Consider the following 18478-nt stretch of genomic DNA (forward strand, 5'->3'; position numbering starts at 1 on the left):
AATAGTTGATTTGAATAATGATTTCTCGCATTAATCGTAATTTGACGTAGAATTACGTCTTACGGCAACATTATAGGGGTGCAAATTAAAAATTCGCGAATGGATCTTGCGTCACGAAAACTTCCCTACCAAAGGACATCTTTTCTGAAGGATATTTCAGATAAGTTGTGTATTGGAATACAAATTTGTGCTTGGAAAGTTTTAAATTCAACGACCGAGAAGTGTTTCATCGATACGCCCCGACTCACGCTCATAGATGTGTTACACGCGTTGTGGTTTGTCAATTTTTGATCAGAGTAGGCATACGCGTATGTTATGCCAATTTTTATCGGGCTGGGCTTCAATTACTTTCTGGCTTTTTTTCTTCATTTGCTGAGAAAAGACAACAACTGAAAATAAACCAAATTATATATTTTAATACAATTTATACAATTCGCCTGATGTGGGACTTGCTGATTCGGAAACACATTTTTAATACTTTTGACTAAACATTTCTCACGATCCACTGGTTTATTGCCAGAAAAAAATACAGCGACAAAAGACAGTATTTTGAAATTGTATGTTAAACTTGCTGTCGTGAATTATAGACAACTCCTTAACCTTTTTGCTCTCAACGAAAATATCAAATGTTGCTTGGATTTGAATGATGCTTCATGATTTTATCCAATTTTGATATATGTAGGTAAATTTGCATAAGCCTCGAACAAAAAAATACCCACAAGATTATTTGAAACGTGTTTACCTGTTGAAGTACTAAAGATGACACCTTCAAAGGATTTCCTGTGTTTTAAAGTGCATCACTTCTTGATAGGCCTCGTACATTAAGACAGTCTTGAATAATGATTGTTTGATCCTCCGGCAATCTCAAATCGAAATGATTTTCCATCATCCACTAAGCGTCTTTCTCATTCCAAATCTCCAAATCCATATGTCCGGTTCCTTGAACGAAAGAAATATTATGATTGTCTCAGTTTTATCCAGTCTTGTCATCCAACTAACTACCAAATTCCGTCTCAATTTTAATATACTTTATTATTTATATATATTTAAGTTCATGTGTAGAATGTTACAATTGTAATAATCATACTTAATTTATTTGTTTTACACGTCATACCTGTTCGCGCTCAATATATTATTAGCAATAATAATAATAATAATTTTTATAATAATAATAATCATTACATTTAATATGATGCTATACCCTTCCGTTTTTTTTTTTGTTGTTGTTTCCTTATTTAAGTTTTTTTTTTGTGTTCTTTCAAAAACCGAACCGAGCTGCGTACTGACACTGACTGTCCACCAAAAAAATGCTGCAGCTTTGCGCCTGGCGTTGTTGTTCATCAATCGATCTCATATCCAACCTCACAAACACACACACGTTCCGAATACTTTACTTTTTTTTCTAGAAAAAGCCCTCATCCCTTCTTCCGTCTCATTTTTAAATATGTGAGTTTTTGTTTATGTGTGTGTGTATATCACACACTACCCCCAAATTACCATATTATTGTTTGTTGTTTACCCAATCCAGCTGTGTAAAATTCTGTGTGTGAATGTTTCCCACTTGGTTACTTTTTCTGTCACCTGAACATTTATATTGTATATATGCATGTGTGTGTAAGTGGGGGTGTTTTTGTTTACTCGAAACACGCTAGTTTTTATTTTCTTATTCATTTCAAATGTGTTGTTTTTGTTCTTACGCTTCATTATTGTATTGGTTGGTTTATTTTTATTTAAAATTCGCTAAAGGATTACATTTTCCCTTTTTTTTTTTGTTTTGTTTTATTGATTAGTTGTTTACCTTCACTATACACGATGTTCCTTTTTGTTTTGCTTATTGTTTTCGAACGCTTCTGCTGTTAGGTTTTGGGTGTTTAAGGTTAGGTTTTAGGTTGCCGTCGTTATACCGGTAAATGCTGCTGATGGCGACACTACAAAAAATACTTTCAGTTTTTTTGTAATTGTTTTCGTAACAAACTTTAGCTCCTCTTGTCTCTTTTTACTATTTTTTAGTTTTTTTACTTCCTTAAGTGACATTTTGTTTTGTTTTTTATTGTTCCTCCCAAAAAAATCGGAGAAAAAACATCCTAAACAGGTTCCCATCTTTTTCCCAGTCTGTTCTTCTATTGTTCTTTAGTTTAAAGTTTTCGTCGCTTTCGAGTTTCTTGTCTGAATTTTCAATGGATAGTATTGTGATTTGTTGCTCACCTATTGTTTCCGGGTTAACGCGTTACGGTTTAGAAAAAAAAACAAACCTCTAAATGCATGGACAGGATTATTGATTGATAAATTTCGCTCTTAAAAACTTGTTTTCGTCTTGTTTGTTGTTATGTTTCTTCATTTCTTATTTTTTCTTGCTTTGCTTTAGAAGGTACTGGGTAATTGGTTTCATTGTTTTACTTTTCTTGTGATTTCTAGTGATTGTTTATTTTGAGAAACTAAGGTTAAGACAGCTTGTGTATGTGTGAAAGCCATTTGGGTTGTTTCTGTTTTGCTAAGCTTTGCGCGTTTTTTTTTTCAATAGACAAAAAAGACCTTCTTCAGAAAGACGTTAGCGTTAGTCAAACTTCATCTTCACCAGTAGCTTTGAAAAGTGAAAAAGGGCTCGAGCAACAATTTTTGATTTTTCTTCCTTTTCCCTTCCGTGCAGTTTTTGTCTGCTGTTTTGCGCTTTGTCGATTTTTTTTTGTTTTCTTTTTCGTTTAATTTATACAAATATGTAGAAGAAATCGATACAACAACGAACATATGTATAGTAACTAAACTAACACTACCTTGGAGAAGTTTGCTACTCTCGTCGGAAACGTCGTCGGGGCCAATCCCTATCACGATTACGAGGGGGCGTCCACGATTTCTATACACAACTCTGAACATATCATGGGGAAGGGGAAATTACTAACTTTCTTGCTTAGTGCGTGTCACGCACGGCTTTTTTCTTATTATTTTTGTTTACGTTTCGGTTTATGACACGCATAACCTTACTTTTTTTGTTGTTGTTTTGTATAATCAATGTTTTGATTTACTGCGATCACTCTCTAACGATTTATACATTAACTAACGTCCGATAACGGAGCTCCGTTAAAGCTCTCGCGATCGATCGATCGATCGCTCATTATCGCTAAGGGGATTGTTTACAAACAATAGATTTACTCATATTTCGATCACTATAGTTCACTCTGCCGTGACGGCGGCGGCGGCACAGGATCGGATCAGGGAAAGGGGAATTGGGGGCAAATTAAGTTGGACATTTTAATCAACAACAAACGAATGGCAGCGATAAGATCCCTTTTGTGTTAGTAAACAAAGCTTACACAACTTATTTATGACTATCGAGACAATCAACACAACATTAAGGCATGACTCACGACGAACTATAGTTAGTTCTAAGGTGGAAAATCTTTGGGAACTTTGCAGAGGAGAAAATTTCAAAATAATTGAAAAATAAATTCAATTGAACCAATAACAATATTCAGAAAACTTATAAATTTAGCTAAAAATCCTGGTATCCTAGACTTATTTTTTCCTTGTCTTTTTTTGGGATTTTAAACCAATTGGTTTATTCATCACCATGATCTCCTTGGGGGCCGTTCACATACCACGTGGACAACTTAGGGGGAGGGGGGAGAGTATGGAAATGTCCACGCTTGTCCACGGAGAGGGGGGTAGGGGTTTGGGTCATGTCCACGTGGTCATACTTACTGTTTGAATCTTAAAATTACAAAGCTTTCCAGTTTAAGTCTTAACAATTAAAAACCACTTGAAAGCAAGTAATGAATATGATAACTAAGAAATTTAATTTTTTTAAATCATTTCACATCAGGTAATGCTATTTCTTTTTTTTTTTTTATCAGTAATTCCAATAACAAATAGGCAAAAAGTAATGTTTTCTAACTGTCAAATGAGTTTTTGAAAAAAAAAAACAATTTCAAGTCTGTCCACGTGGACATCCGAGGAGGGGGGTAGGGGTTTGCCAAATGTCCACGCTTGTCCACGGAGGGGGAGGGGGGTGTCAAAAAATCTCATTTTTCTGTCCACGTGGTATCTGAACGGTCCCTTGACTTATTAGAGCACTGGTATCCGTTATCTATTCTTGGGTCTAATTTATACAAGATTTCGATCAACAGAATAAGATCTAATCCAGTGACAAAACTGGCAATCTCACTCGTGTTCCATTAACTGTCAAACGGTTTAGAGCTGCGTCCACATCACGTCAGTTTTGGAGCAATCTTTATACCGATTCCAAATAAAGTTGAGTTGAAACTAATATAATGGACAACGAAGGCGGTTGTTTTGGTCGGAATTCGGGTCTAAACTGACTGTTTGGATCACGGATACACATGTTCTAAAGAAAATGTATTTTGTTATGTGACGATTATTTTTATTTCTGGGCATAAAGCCTTGTTAGCGGGCCTTATATCTGGAGAAGAAATCTGAAAAGAATTGAAAAAGAACTCAAATCAAAATTGGGAAACAAAATCCTTTTTTACATATCAATTTTTTTTTTTGAATACATATTTCTCAGAAATCACCTTTAAACTGCCAATTCAAATATAATAATATGCGACACCTAGCGCTTATTGTAGTATGCCAACTTTGTGTACACGGTAAATTTAGATTATTCAGAGACTGCCAAGTGGGACAGCACGAAGTTCTCCCGGCTGGATGCGGTCAGATGGCCCGGTGACACTGACTTTTTTTGTGATGAAAAAATAAAACCAACCGGATAAAAAGCACGCATCCATCTTCTAAATTCACCGTACAATCGTCTTTTTATTTTTGAAATCAGAAATTCCATTCAAAACCGCTTTGAATTTTCATAAATTTTTGATTTTTTTTCATTCAGTCGATCCATGAACAAGCCTAAACAACCCTGAACAAAAACAACTCAGAATTCGCGAAAACCCCTACAATTCATTTCTGAGTTTTACCGCTCTAATCAAAATTTGAGTTTTCCTAGTTTTGGCGCATTTTGAATTATTTTCCTTCAAATCTGAGTCAAGGAGAATTAGAGTGTACTGCACGTTTGTTGCAATCAAAGCAACCCGTTTGTTCTACTCGGCCAGAAAGCTGTCAGAGGGTGAAAAAAGTCGCGTCATAAAATAAGACCAGCTCATCGGTTCGGCTGTTCCGGCATTTTCAGCGCTCTAGATTTGAAGAAAAGGTGTTGTTTTCGGTGTTGTTTGTCCATTTTCGTGTCCTGGTAAGTATTTCCCATAAAATTAAACATGTAAATCATGAAAACAAACAAAAAATAAAGATTTCCTTCGTCCTGCTCTGTTTTCAGCGAAAAAGCGATGGGTCGGGCACAGCACTGCACGGAGGTCCAGCGAGCGATCATCCGGAATCTGTACAAGGCTGGCCAACGAGCCAACGCGAGATTGCCGACTACTTAGCAAGGTAGAAAACTTTCGTTTTCAACGCGCTTCACAGCACCGGCAAACGGGAACTGACTGGCCGCCCCCGCAAAACGACGCCGAAGGACGATTCGGTTATCGAGCGTGCCTCGCAAAAGGACCCTTTCAAAGCGTCCAAGCAGATCAGAGACGAGCTAAACTTATCTGTGAGTTCCCGGACGGTTCAGCGACGGTTGGCGGAGAAGGGACTAGGAGGAAAAAGTCTCCGGAAGGTGCCGATGCTGACGCCGAAGCACTTGAAGGCGCGGCTGATGTATGCGAAGGACCACTTCGATTGGGTCGGTCCGGAAAAGGAGAAACTATGGAGAAATGTGCTGTGGTCGGATGAGACCAAAGTGAACCTCATCGGCTCGGACGGAAAGAGTTGGGTCCATCGCCCACTCGGCTGTGCGTATATGCCCCAGTATACAAATAAAACATTCAAACATGGAGGAGGTAGCATCATGGTGTGGGTCCCTTGTACTGGATCGACCGGATTATGGACCAGCATCTCTACGCCCAGATACTTCGGGAAGTAATGCTGCCACACACCGAGTGGGAGATGCCCCTAAAGTGGCAGTTCCAGTAGGACAATGACCACAAACATACCGCTAAAACGGTTAGAAAGTGGTTCCAGGATAATAAGGTAGACGTTATGGATTCTCCAGCACAGTCCCCTGATCTCAATCCCATAGAGAACCTATGGGAAATAGTTAAACGTAAGGTGTACACCGAAAAATCAAAAAACAAGCAGCAGCTGTGGGAGAGAATCCAGGCGGTGTGGTACGCTATCCCGGTGAGAACGTGCCAAAAGCTGGTGGAGTCGATGCCGAACCGGATGCGAGAAGTGATGCGTAATAAGGGTTATACCACCAAGTACTAACCCTGCAAATCGATCACGGTATGAATTTCCTTTTTTTTACCATGAATTCTAAAGCGGTCCTATTTTATGTCGCGTTATTTTAGTCAGTAAGTATGCTTAAAACGCATTTTTAAATAAAGGACAATTGTTTTAACTACGGATGATTTTAATTTATTCGAAGAATGGAATTTACAATTTGTAAATGGTTTGATGCACTTAAATGGAAATTTTTTTCTCAAAGTTTTGTCACTTTCTGTTTTGGATTGAGCTGTGGTCCTATTCTATTGTCCGACACTGTGAATCAGAAGTTTGAATCAAATCTGGATCTGAACTCTGAATCTGAGTTTCGAATCAGCATTCTGAATCTGAATTCCGAACCTGAATTCTGATTCTAAATCCGAAGTCTCAAATCTGAATCGGAATCCTAAATCCCGAATCTGATTTCTAAATCTGATAAAAAAAATATGAATCCTGAGATCTGAATTCGGAATCGGAATTGCGAATCTGAATTCTGAGTCTCAATTGTGAATCTGAATTCTAAATGTGGATCTTAGTTCTAAATTCTCTTAAATTCTAAATGTGGATCTTAGAGTTCTGGATCTTGGATCTGAGTACTGAATCCTCATACTTTTGACCTAATTTTTTGGATTGAACAATCTGAATTCTGAAACTATTTCGCTACGAATCTTTATGGCTTGGAATGAAATTGAATATTACCTAGGTTAAAAATAAGTACTTTCGGCTTTGAACTGTATAGTTTACTAAAACTGGAATGATTCTATGAACTTTGTGGCAAAACACCGGAGGCTTGACTTTAAAAGTTAGTGACTGGAATGATTGAAATCGGTTTTTTTTTTGTAGATTTGTCTGAACTTCTGGCTTGGACATGAAACCTTTTTAGGTTTAACTATTAAGCCAAAGTGATACGGTCTACATTTGTTTTCTCTCTATTTAATCAAGTTTTAAAAAAAGAAAGCATTGTTTACAAAATGGGTTGACTAGTCTCGAAACTAGTTTGCTGTAGACACCCAGATAACTTTCCAGAGAGAAGTTTCCCGGAAAAACACAAATTTTCTCAACGTGGTCCACACAGACACGTAGTTTATGACCCGATTCCGGTTGATCTATTTTCATCCCTGAAAAAAAAACTTCTGGATTCGATCGTGTGCACGAGTGATTGTTGTTTAGAATCTTTTCCAACTAACCAGTCAAATGGGAGCGATTCTGAATACCTTATTGTTTGGTACTAGTTCCAGTACACACATCTGTTTCGATTACGACTTGCTTCCTCGAGAAGTAACCCGCAGGGTTTTTTCTTCTTCATTTTGGAATGGGCAAAGTGCACAACACGTGTTCCAGTGCGATTGTTTACAGTTTTCACAGAGCTCTGGTCTACATTCAATAATAATGGAGGTTTGTAAACTGTTTTTCAGTTCTGAGGGTGCAAACAAGATCGATCTCACTGGAAGTGTCTTTAAGCTTTCTTAAGCAGACATCGTAACATAATTTTTAATTACAGTTTAACTGTTATCAACCTCTTCGCCAGTTTTTGTTTTCCAATCTAGAATCCTGAACAGAGATTTCATACTGCATTCTAATTATTCAAAACTGAAGGTTACAGAGCCAACGACGAATCGCTCAAGATCGTTGAGGTGTACAAATAGCTTCTGTCCTAATTCAGATTTTTGTATGCTACAAACGAGATTGGATCTCGATTGGCCTAGTTCTTAAAAATAGAACCTCTTGATAGATTTCAAAACGACGACAACGATGAAAGTGTCTCTTCTTTTCGCTACCTTAGTAGATCAAAAGTCGGGTTGAAAAAAACTATTTCACGAATAGCTCCCTTGAGATTCATCTCTAGTTTCTATGGGTCAATTCTCGGGATCAAGCAATAATTTCATCACCTCGTCAGGCATTTCAGCATCGTCGTTTCACGGTTGAAATTTTACAACAACCTGGCTTGGCTTGGCTTGACTTGTCTTGACGTTCATTTCTACTCCAATCCAATCCAAATGTTTTTGATTTGAGTAAGAGCATTTTTGAGAAATGGAAGAGTTTTATTGCCCCAGAGGCAACACTCGTCCGCCACCTTTCATCGGATCGTTCCGATTTGGAGGGGTTTCCTAACTGCCTCTAGACCTCTTCCATTAGACGATTTACTAAAAAAATCATCTCTAGAACTGCTTGATTCAAAAATTGTTCCTTCGTTTTGAGGGTTCGCCAATTCCAATATTAATTTTCTTAACATTACTCTGGACCATCTGAAATAAAACGAAAAGCCATTAGAACACTAGCCATAAAATTACGCTCAACTCATTGGATTGAAACGAATTTTGAGTAAATTTTACCAATTCGTTCCATCATAAATTTGTGCCCCCCTCGCCCATTTTCCCTTCTCATGTGGTTTTTGTTCGATGCAATCCTGCAGGAAAATAATATACATACATAACATCGGTTAAAAGATGTTGTTTGTGGTCAAAAATAGACGGCCGAAGCCACATGTTTCCATCACCCCGTTTATAGTTTTTCGAAACAGAAAAAGGGAAAAACGAAAATCGAAATACACTTGAGAGAAATAGTTCGAAGCAAAAAAAAAAAGTCTGGATGAGCTGCATTTCTATTTCTATGGTTCTGACTGATCCCGAACGTTCGTCTCCGTCTTCTGCGTTTCGAACTCCTACCAAAGGACGAAGGTTGCGCGGGTGCGGGTGTTCTTATGACGAAATGATTCCCAAACATCAACACCAACATTTAAAACAAAACAAAATCAAAAGAAGAAAAAAACGACAACATCATTTTGAACACGTGCGCTCATCGGTAATCTTCCGAGGAAACAACCGAACACACATATGGTCGCACTTAAGGAATCCAACTGGCTGGCTGCAACAAATCCCATCATTTGTCTCGTCCGTCTTCGTCCGTCCCGATTTTCCGTCTAACTTTTTTTTTCGATTTCGGTTGTTCTCTCCTGTTTCTTCTGGGAGGTTCAACACCACAGATGGGTTTTTTTTCTTATTTTTCCTTCCTTGCGGTCGTTCTTGTGCGGGAGTTACTACTCCTTTCGTTTGTGATCAAGATGAAGGTGAACGTGTTGATTTAATAAAAAAAAAATTACGAGAGTACCAAACAATTCCTATACATTTTCACAAAGGTTTTTTTTCGAGTGCATGAACGTCAACTGTCAAAATCCGTAACTTGAAATTCCGGTTATGTAAATTAACATATATCAATCGACAGCTAATGCTTGAGGTAAAATCAGATCAACTTAGTTAGTTTGAGAGAGCTTCAATAAATACTCCATTCATATGGCGACCGTGAAAAAAATATTCAAGAATTTGATCCTATTAGATTTGTATTGATAAACCTTTGTAAAAGTTCAAAATTTTGCAAGTTTCATTTCGTGTTCCATTCTGTCGTTACCAAAAATTGAAATGTTACTCTCGACCTGTACAAATCGAACTGGAAATCGATAGAACAACGCCATTCCAGATTATGTGATCGACACGTTCCACCATTCAGATCGAAATATAACCATTAGGAAGGAAGGACGGCGAGCGAAAACTTGTGGTGCGCGCAACCCTATTGGGCCCCCCTATTGACTGTCTGGTCCGTTCGACGGACGAGGGCAAATCGGAGACGGAAATCGCGGGGGCGGAAATCGGGTTTTATGGTCCTCCGGTCTAAACTTGCTTCTTCTAATTTTCTACGCTGCTTGAAGGTGCACGTTCCTCTGTAAGAAACAGCTCGCTCGCGCGATCGCGTCTTCCTCAGTAAAATGTTTGGATGCGTTTTCATTCCCCTTTCCCTAGCTCTAAGACTGACTTCCGTTCGCCTCTCTCCAGACTGTCTGCCTACCGAATGCTAAATTTGTTTGTAAATAAACGTGTTACTCGGCCGGCGGCCCTTGGAGTAGATTTAGCTCCTAGAAGCGTTTTTTTTTTTATTTTTGCTGGAAGTGGCGTGGTGTTTTTGTTTGGATTTAACTTTTCACGTTCGCCTACTAAACACATCAAAATGCTCTGGGTTAGTTGTTGGTTATGTTTTGAACCCACAAAAACACACCTCCTACCCACGATGTTTTTTCCTTAACTTCCTAAGAACAAAAACATAAGACTTGCTTCTGAAGAGCTCACCCGTTTTTGTCACCTCTTCTTAGAAAAATGTATGCGAAGAAATCTATATCTCTGCTCACTTCAAAGGTAGTGGATGATAGAATTGTTTTGGTTTGGCTTCAGGATTTATTGCAACTAATGAAGAGACCTCCTAGAAAAAAATTAAAACCTGTCGAAAAAGTCCAACTTTACAAAGATTTCCTTGTTACTTACTGATTTTTGTTTATATCAATTATTTTCAATTTTAAGGAACTTCACAAAAATAGGGAAGATCTGATGCCACAAACTAACAACAGATGACAGTGACATTTGAACAAATTTTAGTTTGTAAATAACAATATCATATCCATCTTTTACATATTGAGAATTAAATCAATTTAAAATAAATTCTCTTAAATTCGTAAATTGATTTTTTAGGTTATCGATAGGATTTTTTGGGAAGATGTCAAATCCCCTTCCAATGCTTTTGCATACAGTTTGTTTAATTTACGAACGCCAGCATCGATAAAAAAAAATACACATCAATAGAAAGAAATCAATTTACGAACGCGCCGTTAAAAATTAGAAACTTATGTTGAAGGAGCAGTAAGCCATGAGTTTTAGGCGACGCATGCGTTTCTAAACTAAAAGTTTTGGAACCAAACCGTGGAAAATATTTGAATAAGTGGCCGACCGAAGTTCCCGGAGTGGTTTGTGCTTTGTTTCAGAATGCTGAAACCTGCTTGGAGAGTGCAGGAATTTAAACGACAGCTATCTTAAATCATGATCGCTCATTTTGATCTTAATTCTGGATCGTTATGCTGAACCTGGGACTTGATTTCCGATTCTGGTTTTGATCCTGATACCGGATTCTGAATACAGATCTTGATTCTGGACCGTTATCCCGCATCGTAATATTGAGCCTGATTTCCGAATTTGAACTTGATCGGACTCCGATCTTTGTCCGGAATCCAAGGCCCAGAGAGTATGTAATCTTGATTCCGGTTTCTGTTCCCGGATACTGATCCCGAATTCGGTTACCAGATCCAGATTTTGGATTATAATCCCGTGAACTGATGTTGATCCCGGATCCTGTCCCTTATCTATGTACATGGCGTGGCAGCCAAATGGGTCATGTCAAATTTCGAAAACCGTCCTTATACATTTTGTAGATGGGCCCAAAAAAACGGACCTTAGCGAAATTTTTCTGATTTTTCTTGAAATGAGTTTTGAATGCCTTTTCCAACTTGTCCCGTCTATTCCGTGACCATTTCTTGTAATAAGAAACAGGGCAGATTTTATTCACATTTTCAATCATTTAATCCATATCTCAACAAGGATCCCCCCTTTTTTAATAAAATTCTTATTTGAATGAACGCTGATAATAATCGCGAAAATCGTGGGCAACCACGTTACAACAGCAATGCGGGCCCTTCTCGCCCAGGATGGAGAGATGGCGGCGACCAACAACCAAGTGATAACGCCCAGGCTTCGGGCCAACCCACCCCGCATGCGCGGTCGACGAGGAGGGCGCGGCTTTCGTCCGCCAGCGCAAAATGGGGCCACTCCCACAATACCAGCCCAGCATATCTAACGAAACCGGGATCTACTGCCCTCGCTCTTCTATCCGGAGCTGAGGTTGGACCAAATCTCGGTGAATTCCGCATCTACTCAGGTGCCGGAGGCTTAAACGAAGTTACCCGTCAACTACACGCTGGTTTAGTTGCGAAAATTTCAGCATCTGCTAGACGCGTATTTCTGCCCGCTCTTCAATATTACACTAGCACGCTGGTGCCTATTACAGGATGCTGAGACAAGTTGAGTTGAACGGTGTCAACATCGCCCGTCATGAACGTGGCGATTTCGTCGCTGACCTAGGTGAGTTAGGGCTTAAACCATCTGCCATCATCAAGTACGTGTGTACTGAACTTGGCAACGTCAATCTTCCCAACGGAAGGATGTTCCGATAACATGGCTCAACGCGAGTATATAGAAGATCCAGAATCGAACACTTTGGGATGGTTTGGCCGAGTCGGTCCAGAAAGGAACTCTCTATATAGTGATAATCCATGCCTTGCTGTTGCTGTGGCTACTATTCAGAGATCAATTTTACGAGATATCCCGATCGGATATGACCCGGTCCAAGTTCTACGCTGTGACCAGCCAAATTGACTTCTTCTTCGTTAATGGATTCAATGCCGCAGCAGAGTTCGAGTCTCACCACGACGTCATACCTTATCTGCCAGACCTTCTACGTAACGTGCAAGAGGAGATAGATCAAACGAAGATTGTAGTCGGATTGTCTCGGACACAATCGATGGATCTATATTGCAGATTCCTCTAGTCGTTGAACTATAGACTGTCCAAGAAATTATAAGCATACCCAATGTTAACGGCCATTTTGAATCGAATATTTTTTTCGAATTCTACTGGCTGCGTCCTTTTGTTTACACATTTCTGTAGGTGACAACATCAAAACACATTTAGTTTGTGATTACATTTCAAAATGCGTGGTCTTACTCCGAAAAATAGAAAAAGTATCGTACACAAGTGGTGTACTGTGAAAGGAATCTTATTGAGAAAATTGCCAATAGGTGATGATGTGAGCGTCGGAGCGGAACGGAGAGCTATTAAAATATATGGTGAACATGGTACATTAGAAGATGAACCAAGGAGTGGCCGAAAATCTGGTCCTGTATCGACAAAAAGGGATGCCTACAAACAGAAACCATCGGCTTCCGTTCGGGATGTGGCGAGAAAAGTCGGAACCTCGACGTCTAGCGTGATGCGTGCTAAAGAGCGATTTGGGCTCAAGACGTACCGGAAGCAGAAAAAAATCCCTAAAAGGAACCCAAATCAACTATAAAACCCTTTCTGGGCCACAATACTTCACTATACGCAAGGACAAGCATATAACCAACGGAGAAGGCCATTTTCAACGAAAAATTTGGCAAGAAGGTGAGTTTTTGACAGGCAATTTGGGAGTTTCGCCAAATATAAAGCCCGTACGTCACAACAGAAACCATGAACACCCAGAACTATATCAAGGAATGCCTCCAGAAGCTTTTATTGTCGATGATCAAGCAGCATGATGGACCCGTCATATTTTGGCCCGATTTTTCATCATGTCATTACGCCAAAGACACACTAGGGTGGTACAAAAGCCAAAACATTTGTTTTATGCCAAAAAACATGAATCCGCCAGAGCGCGAATAAAGGGTGATACGGTCGAAATTTGGTCAATATCAACTCAATCAAAAACCTAAACACCCCTCATTTTGAAGGTGTGTGTGTGTGTGTGTGTGTGTGTGTAGAATGTTGCTTCTATTTTGATTTTGGAATTCACTCTTCAGTTGTCAAAATGCCGTCCAAGGAAGAAGAGCAGCGTATCAAAATTTTGCTCGCGCATCGCGAAAATCCGAGCTACTCTCACGCAAAGCTGGCAAAATCGCTAAAAGTTGCCAAATCAACCGTTACAAATGTAATTAAGGTGTTTGGGGAACGTTTGTCGACAGCCAGGAAGTCTGGATCGGGGGGAAATCGAAAACCGGGAGCTGCTGAGACGACGAAGAGAGTTGCTGGTAGTTTTAAGCGAAACCCTAACCTCTCTCTCCGAGATGTCGCAAATAAGCTGGGTGTATCGTCTACAATCGTGCATCGAGCCGAAAAACGAGCCGGACTATCGACTAACAAGAAGGTAGTGACTCCAAATCGCGGTGATAAACAAAATACGACGGCCAAAGCGCGATCCCGGAGGCTGTACACGACGATGCTGACGAAGTTTGACTGCGTGGTAATGGACGACGAAACCTACGTCAAAGCCGACTACAAGCAGCTTCCGGGACAGGAGTTTTATACGGCAAAAGGAAGGGGAAAGGTAGCAGATATTTTCAAGCACATGAAACTGTCAAAGTTCGCGAAGAAATATCTGGTTTGGCAAGCCATCTGTGCCTGTGGCTTGAAAAGCAGCATTTTCATAGCTTCCGGGACTGTCAACCAATAAATTTACGTGAAAGAGAGTTTGAATAAACGTCTGCTGCATTTCCTGAAGAAACACGGTTTTTCCGTACTGTTTTGGCCGGATTTGGCATCTTGCCATTACGGTAAAAAGGCCATGGAGTGGTACGCCGTTAACAACGTGCAGATGGTTCTCAAGGACAATTGAGATATACTGGGCTATTGTCAAGAGGAACCTAAAGAAGACCAAAAAAACTGCTTAGGACGAGCAGCAGTTCAAGGCAAACTGGCTTTCTGCGACGAAGAAGGTGGACAAGGTGGCTGTACAAAATCTGATGGCAGGGGTTAAGCGTAAGGCCCGGTAATTCGAATTTGGAAAAGCGGAAGCCTAACTGAATATTTATCCTGAATTTTATACTAATTAAACTTGAAAAAGAAATTTAATTTGATTTTTTAAATAAACGATTTCACCGATTTACACGCGTTTTCCCTTGACCAAATTTTTACCGTATCACCCTTTAAGAATAGCGCTATCATTTCGAAGCTCCCGCGCTCGGCCGACAGGCTGGTAATCCCATTAGATTTTTTTTCGGGATAGAAGAAATACTTTCAATTAGGATGTCCTTAAAAGTGTGACTTTCGTGACGCCATATTCGTTTGAGATTTTCAATTTGTACCCCCATCATAGTGATGCCGAAATTCTAGGAAAAAAAAAACATCTAGATGTTCAATAATAGACTGCTCGAAACGACCAAAAGGTGTGATCGATGATGATAATGAGCTCACACGCGATCTCACGAGCTGCAAAGATTTGCTCGATGCTTCCGAGCACACGCAAACTCCGTCGCTTCTCGGCGATTTTTAATTCCTAAATACTGCCTAGCTCATCCGAGCGGGCACACGCCGGCCGCGGCTTGTTTATTATTTACGACACCCTCCGCCATAAATTGGCCCGTGTTCAATGTTTGCATTCGACTGACTGACGGCACGAATCAACCGCAGCATATAGATGTATGTAGTTGATGGATAGATGGTTTATGCTCCTCGGAAACAAACGAAACCGAAAAAAACGAGCATAAGCGACCGAAAGACAAATCTCTACGGATGGGCAGAGCATGCAAAGTGGAATGACACACGGTCGTCACGAGACGAACGTCAAGCGTGGCGTCGCCCTCTCCATACTCTACACACCCCAGCGAAAGGGTCAGTGAGATGGAGGTGGAAGGTGCCATATGAGCTGGGCTGGGCGGTATTCTTTTGAAATGGAAATGCGTGATTTGTAAACATGCATATGAGTAGGTAAAGAAGAGATGCCACTGCTGGCTGCCACATCGCCCAGTCGGATGAGCTCTTGAGCAACAACTCACAAACTCGTGCGTTGTCCATCAACGGCGCGACTCAAAACAGAAATCCTCATATAGCTATTAGAGCTCTACTGCAGCAATACAATTTGTACAATGTTGCTAGCTACCTCGCATCACATTACAATCCGCGCGAGAGACAGACACATACAGTTGGTCGTCGTTGAATTTCGCACTGACGCAACCGGTTTTTTTCTGCTTTCTGTTCAGTAAATTACGAAAACGTAAACAAACGGTTTAAGGGTTCGTCGCATCCCCATCGTCGGGGGTGGCAGGTGGCATTGCCCTTTTGACAGTTTCTAGTAGCTTCTTGCTCAACCCAAATATCGGTGCTCTACTTATGTATGTTCCTAACCACCTACCTACTCTAATGTGCTCCCACAAATGAACCCCCGATTATCATCATGCTCATGATTGTTGTTGCTGTTTTGCTGCTGCAAACTTGTTAGTTGTTAGTTTGTGGAACATAATTTCATCAACCCAATTTCCTCTTTCCATAACCTCAACAACCGGCATGCTATTCGGTCTGTCTTTCCCAAACGTCCCACGTATAAGCCTCAACGACGAAAACGAAAATCCCAACAACATTCGGTTGGGGGCCGTTTTCCGCGGCGAGACAGCACAAAATCGTTTAACCTATAACTCAATTATCGGTTCAACTACCTTTCCACGAAGAAAACTCACTCGCGCTTTCTTAATGCCTTATTTTCCATTTCCGCTAGCAGCTAGCTAGCTTGCTCGTCGAGCCGGGCCGTTGTTGTTTTTCCCATAAACATCGGCGGAGGCATGTGAAAGTCGCGCTGATCTCACCCCAAATCGAGAGAATCGAAGCTATTTAGCTGCCTAGCTGACTGACTGTGTTGAGTGATGAGGAAATGGTGGCGCCGCCGCGAGCCAAAAAGGAAATCGTCTAAGTAGCGAGCGAGACGATTTTTCCTCCCGAAAGTGAGTGCCGAAATGTAACACCTCTATCTAACATTTCCTCTCCAAAACCGGGCGCCGCCGTCGCCATACACAAAAAGTACACAAACCTACTCATAAATGATACAGAATACATAGCTAGATAGTCGTAGGTAGTAGATTTCTAGTAGAATCATCCACCCGGATGCTGCTGCTGCTGCCACTAGTGTGTTGCTGCTTCCGTCCATCAACTGATGGATCCTTCCTTTTTAGTAATATTGCTCTGCTAGTTGCGCTTAAGATTTGATTCTTTGCTATCCTGGTGGCCTGCGGGTTTTGACTCACGGCCACCACCTGCTGCTCCTCCGACAAATCGATTTGTGCGACCCGCTAGCTGGTTGTTGTGAGACAAAGTCTTCACTCTGGTTGTCCGATTTTTTCCTTCATAAACCATCATCGTCATCACAGTCCAGCACCTTTTGGGTTTTTCCGGACGATCATTGGTTGGGATTTATCTGGAAATAAAAAGAATAAGAAATATTGAAATTAGTCATTGATTTTAATAATTACATTTTTGAAAGTGAAACTTGCAATACAACTTCTAGAACTTCAACAACTATGTATTGATGCGACTCAAGATCGTTTCCCCGTAAATTAGACTCACAACGGCATCATTTTTTTTTTAACCTACAGAACGCAAACAATTTTGTTGCTCACGTGAGACTTTGAGCACTATCCTAACGAGCTTTGTTGTTCAAGGAGTAAAAATTATAGAGAGAACAGAAATAATGGATTGATCTAATCAAAAACTACCAAGCTAAACGAAAACATATTTGTATCCAATATGTATTTTTGCTGTTTAATTGATGCCATCTGGAACCTTTTTCCAGCTATGACGACATTTCCTGTGGACTTCAACAAACTTCCGAATTTTATTGAATTTTGTTTGTTATTTGTCCGTCAAATCCACTTCACAATTGACGTCACTAAACTCCTCTGCCTTCCTTCTTCCTCAATTCAACTACATATCATTTTTCCAAACTTTCTCTGTAACTTCTTTAAATGTTGCTTGTTAAATTCTCGCTTCGTTTTTTAAACTTATTTTTTAATTTCAAATTTATTTTTCATTTAAAATTGATTTTTACATTTGGAATTTCCCATAGAAATTTTCGTTTTAGGCTTTTTTTTTTAATTTTCTTTTTTTTTCTTATAATTGTTTTTTTTAATTTTATTGATATTTTTATCATATTTTTTTTTGTTTAATTCTTTTTATTTATTTTCATTTTAAATTTTTTTTTCTTATTCTATTTTTATTAATTCTTATTTTTTTATTCTTATTTTATTTTTTTCATTCTTATTTTATTTTTTATTCTTATTGATTCTTATTTTTTAAATACTTAGTTTATTTTTTTTTAATTTTGATTGTATTTTTTTTATATTTTAATATTATTATTTTATATTTTAATTCAAGTAATTTTATTATTATATTTGTATTTTTTCATAATAATTTGTTTAATTTAATTTTTTTTAATTCAAATTTTTTTTATGATCTTTTATTTTTTTGTTTTAATTTATTTTTGTTCTGGTTTTATTTTTTTCTATTTTCATTTTGCTTTTGTTCATTTAAATTTTTTCTTTAATTTTTTTTAATTTTCAGATCTTTAATTTTTATATTTTTTTTATATTCCATGTTTTTATATTCATTTTTTTCTATTATAATGTTTTTTTTTTAATTTTCATTTAGTTTTTTTTTCATTTTATTTTTTTTTAATTTTCATTTCTCCTGTAATTTCTTTTTACTTTCATTTTTTATGAGATTTCATTTTATTTCATTTTAAATTTCATTTTATTTTTTTATTTTCATTTTTTTTATGATCATTTTATTTATTTTTTATATTAATTTTATTTATTTTT

At 38.8% G+C, this 18478-nt stretch overlaps 1 protein-coding gene across 1 annotated transcript in view; it reads right to left on the reverse strand.

Moving 5' to 3' along the window:
- Window positions 1-1013: 1013 nt before the first annotated feature.
- Window positions 1014-18478, reverse strand: part of LOC129757344 (uncharacterized) — a 44271-nt gene continuing 26806 nt past the window's right edge. The window contains exon 2 of the mRNA XM_055754537.1: window positions 1014-17079. Coding sequence (XP_055610512.1) covers window positions 17076-17079 — 4 coding nt within the window. The 3' untranslated portion in view covers window positions 1014-17075. The remainder of the gene's footprint in view (window positions 17080-18478) is intronic.

The sequence above is a fragment of the Uranotaenia lowii genome, chromosome 1 (genome assembly GCF_029784155.1).
Source record: "Uranotaenia lowii strain MFRU-FL chromosome 1, ASM2978415v1, whole genome shotgun sequence".
NCBI lineage: Eukaryota > Metazoa > Arthropoda > Insecta > Diptera > Culicidae > Uranotaenia > Uranotaenia lowii.